At 36.5% G+C, this 12,612-nt stretch overlaps 1 protein-coding gene across 1 annotated transcript in view; it reads left to right on the forward strand.

Annotated features, from left to right (window-relative positions):
• CFAP47 (cilia and flagella associated protein 47) overlaps window positions 1-12,612 on the forward strand; it is a 543,896-nt gene that overhangs the window by 37,901 nt on the left and 493,383 nt on the right. The window contains exons 9-13 of the mRNA XM_042974584.1: window positions 1,933-2,122; window positions 3,076-3,289; window positions 8,704-8,856; window positions 9,467-9,653; window positions 9,750-9,846. Coding sequence (XP_042830518.1) covers window positions 1,933-2,122; window positions 3,076-3,289; window positions 8,704-8,856; window positions 9,467-9,653; window positions 9,750-9,846 — 841 coding nt within the window. The remainder of the gene's footprint in view (window positions 1-1,932; window positions 2,123-3,075; window positions 3,290-8,703; window positions 8,857-9,466; window positions 9,654-9,749; window positions 9,847-12,612) is intronic.

The following is a 12,612-nucleotide window of genomic DNA, read 5'->3' on the forward strand; positions in this document are numbered from 1 at the left end:
GTAAGTTTAACATTTGAGTTTCGTCAAGGCAGTTTCTATTGATTGGAGTTTTTCTGTGTATTGGCTATACTTTCCTATTTCTTTTCATGCCCTGTAATTTTTTGTTGAAAACTGGGCATTTGAAATGATAGTATTTGGCAACTCTGGAAATCAGATACCCCCAAGATTTATTGTCATTGCTATTTGTTTCTGTTGTTCTTTGTCTTTAGTGCTTTTTTTTAGACTGAGTCTGTAAAGGTTGTTTTCTTGGTTATGTGCAGCCAATCAAGGATCTTCTCAGTTAATTTTGGGGTCAGTGAATGATTGGGCAGAGCTTCTCTTAAATTCCCTGAATCAGTAAGTCTCACAGCCTTTGCTAAGAGCTTTTGTGTAAGTGTATTGGGTGGGGCAAATCTTCACTGTTCTGTCAGGTAGTTTACAACTCTTTTTGGCCTTTAATTCCTTCTTGTACAGCATCTCAAAGTGAGGCAAAAGTGAGAAATTGGAGCTTTCTCAAATCTTTCCTGGACATGTAAACCGTCATCTAGATTCCCAGGAATGTGTCAGAGCTTTTCAAATGCCTTCTGAATGTTTTCTGTTTTTGCTTTTTGTTTCTCTTTTCCTTTCTTTTTCCTTTTTTGTTTTGTTTTGCCTCTTATTTTCCTCTTATTAGCTGTGATTAACAATTGCTGATTTTGTAAAAAAATTTTAATGTTTGCTTATTTTTGAGAGAGAGAGAGAGAGTGCGTGCATGAGTGGGAGAGGGTCAGAGAGAGAGAGGGAGACACAGAATCCGAAGCAGGCTTCAGGCTCTGAGCTGTCAGCACAGAGCCCATGTGGGGCTCAAACTCATGAACCATGAGATCAGGACCTGCGCCAAAGTCAGATGCTTAATTGCTTAACCGACTGAGCCACCCAAGTGCCCTGCTGCTGATTTTTTGATGGGCCGGGAGGAGAAGGGGGTTCAGTGGAGAGAATTGTTCACAAAGAATGAGCCCTGAACCAGGTCAATGAAAATTATACCCTTATAATAGGCTTTTTGGCTAGCTTCTAGACTGGACATAGAGGGACAATTCTCTGGTGGTGGGGCTTTTGGAGAGCTCCAAATCTGTTCTTTTCCCTCCTGTCTGCTCGGCTAATGGTTTTCACAGCTGCCATAGTTGCAAGGCTATTTTCAAAGACAGCACAAAACTGGGAATAGGAGCATCGGATCACAGTGTCTAAAAATGCCATGAAGCCTGTTATGCTTTCAGAAATTCAGCTATTTTTTTCTTAAATAAATACTTCTGGGATTTTTTATAAGCTTTTAGGTAATTTTTAAATTTGGGTAAAGTTGATTTTGACAATTATTCCAGTGGTCTCTTCCTGTTTGTAGAGGAGGGGGTATTTAGAGATCCTTAATTTGCTATCCTTCAAGCGCTTCAATACTATCATTCTTAATATTTTCTCAAAGAATTTTCCAATAATATATATCTTAAATGTTTGTCAATGCCGTATATCAAATTTCTAAGCCACTTTCATGTCATGGTGATGAACTAGTTCTCCGTAAAATTTTATAAAGTTTTTTATTTGCTTTTTATTTTTTCCAACAGTATAATATTATTTTTTAGAATCCATTTGGACTGATATAACAAAATGCCATAGATTGTATGGTTTATAAACAACAGAAATTTATTTCTCACCCTTCTGGAGGCTAGAAGTCCTAGATCAGGGCACTAGCACAGTTGGGTGAGGATCCTCTTCCTGGTTGTAGACTTCTTGTTGTATTCTTACATGGTAGAAGGGTCTAGGGAGCTTTGTGGGGCTTCTTTTATAAGAGCACTATGACCTAATCCCTTCTCAAAGGCCCTAATCTCCTAATGCCATCACACTGAGTATTAGGCTTAAATGTAGGAGTTTTGGGGGTTCACAGACATTTAGTCTATAGCAATTGACTACTTTTTCTTTTTTTAGAATGTGATATGTTCATTCATTCCACATCAAGTAGGAGTCTTTAAAGTGAAGCAATTGATAGAGATTATTGGCTCAGTGGCAGATGAAAATTATCAGTCTACATCTCTGAAACCTTTTCATCAAATATATTTATATTTCAAGAGTGTCTGCAAACCTTCCACCAAGAAAGTTGTGATGAAAGTTAATCCTGGTAAGCTATTATTGACCCTTACCTTTTTTGTTAAATAAAGGTTATATGGATTATCTTAATACACTTACTGCTTAGCTATGTATATCACATGTAATCTAATCTTGTGGTTCTTACCTTTGAATGCATCAAAATCACCTGGAAGACTGGTTAAAATAGGTACCACTGTCCTACATCCCAGAAATGATTGTTAAATAGGTCTTTGTTAGAACCCCAAAATTTGCATTTCTAACATGTCCCCAACATTTGCTCATGTTGCCATTTTGAGGATTACAATTGTAATAGTACTGGTTTAGTGATCTATAAAATTTACATATTTTAATGTTTTTCATGTTCTATGTTTTCTTTTGAGTCTGTAATATAATATAAACTAATTTTGACCACTCCTTGGATTTTTGCGTTGCTGCTGTTTCATGTAATCCTCAATTATCTTTTATACTTTGAGCCATATGAAATTACTGATATTCAGCTCTCTGTAATCTATGAAAACTTGTGTCATATGGGCTAACCCATTCCTTCAAGTTACTATGTTTTATTTTTTATGCATGCATTATATTTCAGAATTGTTTTGTGTAGGTTCATTTGTTAAATGGTTATTTGTAGGGGCACTTGGGTGGCCCACTAGGTTAAGTGTCTGGCTTCAGCTCAGGTCATGATCTCAGAGTTTGTGAGTTGAAGCCCTGCATGGAGCTCTGTGCTGATGACACAGAGCCTGCAGCCTGCTTTGGATTCTCTGTCTCCCTCTCTCTGACCCTGCTCACGCACTCTCTCTCTCTCAAAAAAAATAAACATTAAAAAACTTTTTAATGAATTATTTGAATTTCTTTGAATGTGTTTCTTTGTTTAGGGACTTCATTTTAAGGTAGAATCAATGGTATAGTCTATTAATACATGGAAATTATTCGGACAGCTGAAATTAAAAAAAAAATTTAACTTAATATCCAATTCTATAAAAGGTATATCCCCTTTGGTCAGTAATCCAACGGGACAGTTTGTGGTCAGAGACTTGCCAAAATACAAGGACTGTGCACCTGTTGCAATGCTTCAATCAACCATGACACACCTTCACAATCATCACCTAAGTAAAGAGTCACCGAAGGATGCACTGATAGCTTTTCCCAATGATCGAGCTGCAAGTATCAGGTCTGGAGACCAGCATAAACATTACAGGTAACATGCTATATTTATTAAAAACCTGAAATTTTGAAAGGCACAATTACCAATGTGATATGTAGGTCTTAGCAGATCCTGCTGTAACAAACTAATGATGACAATAATAATAGTAATAAAATTTTATTTTCTTTGTCCTTTTTTTTTTTTTTTACATTGGAGGAGATGGTTATTGAATGCTACTGTATTTGCTTCATCTAACCTCTTGTCACCTCTACTGTGTGCTTGACAGGAAGTGAATGGTTTGCCAGATGATTATTAAAATATGCTGTGGACAAGTATAGAATAATAGAAATCACTTTAAAAAATGTATCAAGCTCTTATAGTAGTCCTATTCATTAAGTATGGTTGACAGCTTCAATTTCTCTAAGATAAAAGTAAACATCATAATCGTCATCATCATCCTCTTTGTTCCCCTCAAAGTCACATTTCCCATAACCTTCCCCAAATTGAACTAAAACCTCAATAATGAGGATCAAAAGTGATGTTAAACCTTAATTTAAATCCATTCAAACTGTTGTAGACTCAAAGTCTAAAGTACTTTCTTGACCAGCAAGAGAGCAGACACAGGATTAAAAGCAAGAGATGGCTAATATCCGGGAAAAGACAAGAGCCCTGAATAAGGGTTCTTGCTCTGTATTTATTAAGATTAGAAGGCTTACAGACATCATGGGCGTGCACAAAGAGACAATAAATTTGTGAACATTAACTCATGGGCATGAGGGAAAGGGGATTTTGAAGATATATGGTGTTAGGGGCTTGGGTCAGTATAAACCAAAATCCTGATGCTGGGCAGATGGGCAGATGGTTGTTAACAGCAGACAGGAGACTTTGTCTGTTTATCTTAGCTAGCCTAGGGGATAAGACAGAGCATATAACCTCAGGGTTAACAAGGCACCTTTTTTTCTGCTAATCAACTCCTCTTTGGGTCACTCCAATGGCAGCAGTCTATAGCCATATTTACCTGTTTACCTAATTTGTCCTTCCTTCCTGTGAAAGCAGCTTTCTGCTATAGTACTAAATTGGGGGGCACTTTCACCCTGAATACCTAATCTTGCTTATCTCATATACGTTTGTATTGGGGCCCTTGCCCCCCCCATTTTGGGGGACTTTGCCCCCCCTGCTTTATTCTGGGGGCCTTAGCCCCCCTTCTCTATCGTTATTCGCCTAATCTTGTTTACCCAAACTTGGGTGTGAGCATCCTATGGCTTTGTAATTGTTTATGCCTTGTTAACCCATTGGTGCAAGCCCAGGGAATTTCTAAGCTTACCCCCCACACCAAACCTCAAAGAAATTACTGCTTTCCAAGTGCTTAGAAGAAACCCAGGCATCCTGGTTTTTACACCTGTAAGATTGAAATGAGTTTCTTTTCTGCCTGCTTGTATGCTACTATAGACTATCTAAACTTGATAATATCCCTGGGTTTTCTCTGCTTGTCTCTTTACCTTTGGTAAGTCATTAAGCTCACTTAATTTTACAGCCATTTTCTTGCAATATCATTTGATTTTAGGCCGTAATTGTTTTATTATCCACAATTGGAAGATTCTGGGTTTTTATATAGCCTGTCTTATTATTTCATTTTACAGATTTTATCCATACCAGCCTTTCTCTCGCTCTTTTTTGTTTGACAGATACCCTGAAACATAGGAGTGTAAAAATCGCTCAGACTCCATTTTAAGTAATTATGTAGTATAATAAAGGAAAACTCATCCCTCCCTCTGACTCATTGCACTCCATCCCATACAGAAGTATTTGTTGGAAACACTTTTTTTTAATGTATTCTTTTCAGTCCTTTCCTATGCTTACACAAATATATTTGTATAGACATGTTAATGTAATATTAATATTTTGTTTCTAAATCAGTCTTAATCATTTGTTCTAAAAATGCCAGATATTTTTTTGAAGAAGACTAAGCATTTCCTATTTATATCATGGCCAAAATTATTTTTCTCAGTTTACTCTTTTCCATACTAATAGAAATGCAAAATTTAGTTATTTTCTGGTTAGCAATTAGTAATTTTAAGTAATGAAATTTAATGATGTATTAAATTATTGGTAACAGGGGCACCTGGTGGCTCATTTTGTTAAGTGCCTGACTTTTGATTTTGGCTCTGGTTCTCACAGTTTGTGGGATCAAGCCCCTCCTCGAGCTCTCTGCTGGCAATGTGGACACTGCTTGGGATTCATTCTCTCTCTCTCTCTCTCTCTCTCTCTCTCTCTCTCTCTCTCTCTCTCTTCCTCCCCTGCTTGTGCTCATGCTGTCTCTCAAAATACATACACATTAAAAAAAATAAATTATTGGTAACTGTAATGGTTATTTTATTTCTTACTGCATTTCTTTAATGATTTTTGACAAGAAAATAAAAAAAAAAGAAGCCAGGAACTTTTGTCTAACTTCTGTTTACTATAGTATGTCCTGTGCTTAGAAGAGTGTCAGGCATTATAGTAGGCACTAGTAAATATTTTTTAATAAATGAGGAACAGTGTTTTATTTGCATAATAATTTTTGTCCCCTCTATTTTGCACTTAAAAAATATCACCTACTAAAAGCTAAAGAGGTATTTCATGAAGTTTATTCTTTTTTTAAAAGTTTTTAATTTCAGTTAGTTAACATGTAGTGTTATGTTAGTTTTAGGTGTACAGGATAGTGATTAGCAATTCCATACCTCACCAGGTGCTATTCACAACCTGTGCACTCCTTAATCCCCATCACATATTTAACTCACCCCTCTACCCATCTCCCCTCTGATAACCATCAGATTGTTGTCTAAGAGTCTTTTTGGTTTTTTATTTTGTTTGTTTTTGAGAGAGAGTGTGTGAGCGTGAGTGGGGAGGGGGTAGAGGGAGAGGGAGAGAGAATCTTAAGCACCCAACATGGAACTTGATACAGGGCTCAGTCTCATGACCACAAGATCGTGACCTGAGATGAAATCGAGAGTCAGATGCTTAACCAACTGAGCCACGCAGGTGCTGCAAGTGTTTCTTTCTTGATTTGTCTCACTCTGTTTTTTCCCCTTTGCTTGTTTCATTTCTTAAATTCTATATATGAGTGAAATCATACTGTATTTGTCTTTCTCTGATTTATGTTGCTTAGCATTATACTCTCTAGCTCCATCCATGTTGTTGCAGATGGTAAGATTTCATTCTTTTTTTTATCACTGAATAATATTCTGCCGTATATGTATACCATATCTACTTTATCCATTCATCATTTGATGGGCCCTTGGGCTGCTTCCATATCTTTACTATATAGTAAATAATGTTGCAATAAACATAGGGGTCCATGTACCTTTCTGAATTAGTGCTTTTGTTTTCTTTGGGTAAATACCCAGAAGTGGAATTACTGGGTTTTATGGTATTTCTATTTTTAATTTTTTCAGAAACTTCCATGCTGTTTTCCACAGTGGCTGTACTAATTTACATTCAAACCAACAATGTAGGAGGGTTACCTTTTTTTCTACGACCTCATCAACACGTGTTATCCCTTGTCTTTTTAATACTAGCCATCCTGACTTGTGTAAGGTGATATCTCATTGTGGTTTTGTTTTTTATTTCCGTGATGATTAGTGGAGTTGAGCACATTTTCATGAGTCTGTTGGCCATCTATATGTCTTCTTTGGAAAAATGTGTATTCCTGTCCTCTGTTCATTTTTAAATTGGATTATTGGATTACTTGTTTTGTTTGTTTCCTTTTTTTGTTTTTGTTTTGGTGTTGACTTGTATGAGTTCTTTATATATTTTGGATATTAACCATTCATTGCATATATTGTTTGCAAATATCTTCTCTCTTTCAGTATGTTGCTGTTACATTTTGTTGATGGTTTCCTTCATTGTGCAAAAGCTTTTTAGTTTGGTATAGTCAAATAGTTAATTTTGCTTTTGTTACCCTTGCTTGAGGAGATACATCCTGAAAAATATTGCTAAGGCTAATATCAAGGAGATTACTGCCTATGTTTTCTTTTAGGAGTTTTAGGCTTCAAGTCTCACATTTATGTCTTTAATCCATTTTGAGTTTATTTTTGTGTATGGTGTAAGAAAGTGGTCCGTTTTCATTTTTTTGCTTGTAGCTGTCCAGTTTTCCCAGCACCATTTATTGAAGAGGCTGTCTTTTCCTCATTGTATGTTCTTGCCTCCTTTGTAGAAGATTAAGTGACTATATTAAGTATGGACTTATCTTTGGCCTCTCTGTTTTTCCCATTGATCTATGTGTCTTTTTTTGTGCCAGGACCATACTGTCTTGGTGGCTACAGTTTTGTAGTGTATCTTGATATCTGGAATTGTGATGACTCCAGCTTTGTTCTTCTCAAGATTGCTTTGGTTCTCGGGAGTATTTTCAACAACTATCTTTGAATAGCAAAGCGTTTATTTCCCTCTCGTTGTCTAACTCTCTTAAAGACTCTCATTCAGTTAAAGTTATCTTACTGTAACCATAGAGGACTTGTTGAAAACATGGAGAAATGTTAAATTTCATTGAGCTCTATGACTAATAAGTTCATACTTGAGTTAATTATTGAGGGTGAGAATCTTAATAATTAATACAATTTGATGAGAATTCAGGCAGCCCAGGGCCAGAAGATGTGAATAATTGTAATTTTTGTATTTATGGAAAATATATCGTGGGTGAAAGGAAGAACATGAATTTAGATGAGTGAAGAACATGAGACATAAAGTAGTTGTGATTAATTTATGAATTGGTTTCTATGGTTCATTGATGGTTATTACATAAGCTCTCAGATTTTATTTTTATTTTTAAAAAAAATGTTTTATGTTTATTTATTCTTGAGAGAGAGAGAGAGAGAGAGAGAGAGCGTGAGCAAGGGAGGGACAGAGGGAGAGGGAGACACAGAATCTGAAGCAGGCTCCAGGCTCTGAGCCATCAGCACAGAGCTGAATGTGGGGCTCAAACTCACGAACCGTGAGATCATGACCTGAGCCAAAGCCAGATGCTTAACTGACTGAGCCACCCAGGCATCCCCAAGCTCTGAGATTTTTTTAAAAATGTGTCTAATAAAAGGATTTATTATTACATATATTTTTTTCTAATTTTGATCATAATCATGTAAAAGTAATTAACTCTTAGGAAACACTAGTCAAATTCAGATCTAGTCCCATGTGTAAATCTAAAAGTCTTCAAATTGCCTGTTTGACTAATTCCTCAAGAGTGGTTTTAAGGTAGACACCATTGTATCCTAGTGACCTTTTGGAGTGTTTTTCTAATTGGTTGGGAAGAAAGTTAGATATTATTCTATTTCTTTGTGTAATAATATCTTGCTATATAAGAGGATATGAGGGAAAGGAGTAGAATCTGCCCTATTCACCATTTTGTGCTTAGCCCCTGGCATAGGAGACACTCAATAATGCTGATAGATTAAGTGCAAATATATAAATATTAACATAACTTGTTCATCTTGTAGGACGATTTTCACAAAGATTCCAAGATATAACTATGTGGATCCTGATTTTGCGTACACTAAATTGGAAAGAATTGGAAAGCAAGAACATGAAAACTATTATGAAAGATATATTAAACATTTAAGAAATGTGCGCATGCAGAAACAGGCAGAGAGGTAAAGTTTACTTCAAACAGTATGGAACAGATTGGGGCGCCTGAAGAGACAGAATTTTTTTCTTTACTCCTTAGTTTCTTTTCAGTGATTTAAGTGACCTTTACATATATGAAAATAGCAAAACATTGAACTACTTTTTCTGCAGTTATTTCCTTCCTTACTTTTGGTTTGGGAATGTTTTAGGTTGGGTTTCCCCAGAAATAAGGAGAAACAAGATAAGGAAAGCAAAATAGGACAGGTAAGAGAACTGAGAGATGATGTGTTTCAAATAAGGCTTACACTCAGCCTGATGCCTAAGGTCTCTTGAAGCAGAAATTATACCATATAGTTGTTCCTACGTTGAACCAAAGGGCCTCGTCTTTTGTGCTCCATTTCAGCCATTTCTTGTGAGCTGTCTTAGGGTGTGGTGGGGTGGGCGTGATTTCCTTGGTGAGGTGTTTAAGAATGGGGTCTTGTCAGCAAAGGGCAATTTTATGCAGATTAGCGCATCATTCTACTTAAGTGGTTCTGAGTGGGGCAGCAGAAGCATGCAATATGGGGAATGTCTGGATTTGCTATTGTATTTTCTAAAGCACTTGGCCTCAATTAGTTATTATTATGATTTCAATAGGGAATGTATGGATTCATATAACAATACAGACATAGGATTACAGCCAGCATCAGGTCTAAAGTCACCTTCGCTCTCAGAAACGGAAATAGAAGAGGAATCATCTGCAGCACAGCGTCGGATCAGACGTAACCAGTTGCTAAATACTAGGAATATAGCATCCAAGGAGACAAAGGCTCTGAAAACAAAGGCATGTGTGATATTTTAATTTCATGAAGCCATGAGAATTCCTAAAATATCTTTTGTTAATATTGAAAATTAATTTTGGAGTAATGGTTTTCCACAGGTTCTCAAAGGACTTAAATCAGACCCATCCACACCCCATGAAAAACATGACTGCAGCTTAATTTTGACACCAAAGCAAATTCATCAAGTAATTGTTGGTAAGAAGCTGTAAAAACCTACTAATCCTTTGTTTTTTAACAGGCTTAATGACGTATAATTTATATTCCATAAAATTGACTTGTTTTAAGTATGCAAGTCAATGAATCTTAGTAAATTTATGGGATTATGCAACCATCACCATAATTCAATTTTAGAATGCTGCCATCACCCTCAGGACCATATGTACTTACTCCCAATTTGCAGCCATAGCTCCAGGCAACCATTAATCAATTTTCTCTCACTATAGATTTGCCTATTCTGAACATTTCATATAAAAGGAATCATAACAATATGTATTCTCTCTTATATGGCTGCTTTTACTTAGCATACTACTTTTCAGTTTCATCCAATAGGTATAAGTAGGTATAAATGTTCCTTTTTATATCTTTAAAAAAATTTTAACATTTATTTATTTATTTGCAAGAGACACAGAGTGTGAGCCAGGGAGGGGCAGAGACAGAGGGAGACACAGAATTCAAAGCAGGCTTCAGGCTCTGAGCTGTCAGCACAGAGCTGGATGCAGGCCTCAAACCCACCAACCGTGGAATCATGACCTGAGCTGAAGTCTGATGCTTAACTGAGCCACCCAGGGGCGCCTCCTTTTTATATGTAAATAGCATTTCATTTTACGGGAGTACCACATTTTGTTTATCCATTTACCAGTTGATGGACACACGTTGTTTCTGGTCTGAGGCTGTTGTGAATAATGTTGCTATAAATGTTCACATGTAATTCTTTGAGTGAATGTATGTTTTCATTTCTTGTGGTTAGATTCCTAGGAGTGGAATTGCTGAGTTGTATGGTAAATTTATGTCAATCATTTCAAGAAACTACCAAAAACTTTCCAAAGTGCACCAAGTTACAATCCCACCAACAATGTATGAGGGTTATATTTACTCCACATTCTCACCAGCAGTTGTTAGTTTCTTTTTGGTTATAGTTATCCTTGTGATGTGAAATGTTCTCACTGTGGTTTTGATTTGCATTTTCCTCATGACTAAGATGATGAGTACATTTTCATGCATTTAAATAGACATAAATGTATATTTCCTTTGGAGAAATGTCTTTCAAATTCTTAGCCCAGTTTTTAATTTGAATATTTGCCTTCTTATTATAGATTTGTAACAATTATTTATATATTCTGGACATAAGTCCTTTATCAGATACATGATTTCCAAAGTCTGTGGCTTGGTTTTGTTGTTTATTTTTATTTATTTACTTATTTGTTTATTAAAATTTTTTTTTTAATGTTTATTTTTGAGAGAGAGAGAGAGAGACACAGACTGTGAGCGCGGGAGGGGGAGAGAGAGAGAGAGGGAGACACAGAATCTGAAGCAGGCTCCAGGCTCTGAGCTGTCAGCTCAGAGCCCTATGTGGGACTCGAACTCACAAACCACAAGATCATGACCTGAGCTGAAGTCGGATGCTTAACCAACTGAGCCACCCAGGTGCCCCCTTTTTTTATTTTTTAAATAGTGGTCCTTAACACACAGAAGTTTTTACTTAAATGATATTGAATTTATCGATTTTTTAAAAAAAATTTATTACAGTTTTTTCTTTTCTAGATCATGCTTTTGATTTCATGCCCAAGAAATCTGTACCTAACTCAATGTCACAAATATTTTTTCTTGTTTTCTTCTAAAATGTTTGTACTTTTAGATATTGTATTTATGGTCTACAATTCCTTTTGAGTTTTTAGGTAGTAAGTTAAGAGTCTAAATTCATATTGCTGTATGTGGATATGTAATTGCCCCAGCACCATTTGTTGAAAATACTATCATTCATCATTGAATTACCTTGGCACCTTTGTCTAAAATCAATTAACCATATATGTCAGGGTTTATTTCTGGACTCTCAGTTCTGTTCCATTGATCTGCACGTCTGTCCTTACAACAGTTCTACACTTTGATACTGTACCTTTAGAGTATGTACATAAAAATATATGTACTAGTCTGAAGAGGAAGTTTTCATTTCATTCTAGGCAGGGTTAGGGTGGCTCTGAGGGAGATGTGGGCAGAGAATGATTTAATTGACATGGATTTGCTGATTCTCCCTTTAAGGAGAACCCACTACACAAAACACCAAATACCAATTCTTAAATTATCCAGACTAAAGGTGATGTCCAAAGAGGTACAAGGCCAGAGGCAACACAATGGGAACTGAGTAAATATCTGGGTGGTGATAGCTTATTATGTATGGCTGGTCAGTGGCCAAGTCCTCAGATCAGTGAGGACTATGGGAAATGCCCAAAGCAGGATCTGGCTCTGGGGAACGCAGGTGACATGGACTGGTAAAAAGAGTTAGCATCTGTCACCATTCACTGAGATTCTGAATGGGAAATAGGATCAGTGCTGTAACTGGAGCTAAACCTCCCTGCCACACAGTGGCAGTGAGGCACTTTGGCATGGCAGACTAGGAACTCTTTAGTTCATTGCCTGTCTGGGGTTGCATGTGGAGTTCAGTTCAGGTCATACAGCATTTACTGGGCCTCTCTTTTGTGCCGGGCATGTGATAGGTACTAGGCTCTATAGTCCCAGGAACTTGCCTTTCTTTATTGTGTGGTAAATACTCTGTGTCTTCCAAATTGGTGACTGACTAATCAGATAAGCAAATCTATAAAAATTCAAAAGGAGCAAAGTTAGAGGGCAGTGTCTAGTGTCTCCTCTACAACTCCTCCACCAGCTTCTCTCCCTTCTTTACCTGGTGTCCTAAGTTATTTTATTTTATTGTATTGTATTGTATTGTATTGTATTGTATTGTATTGT

Source organism: Panthera tigris, chromosome X (genome assembly GCF_018350195.1).
Source record: "Panthera tigris isolate Pti1 chromosome X, P.tigris_Pti1_mat1.1, whole genome shotgun sequence".
NCBI lineage: Eukaryota > Metazoa > Chordata > Mammalia > Carnivora > Felidae > Panthera > Panthera tigris.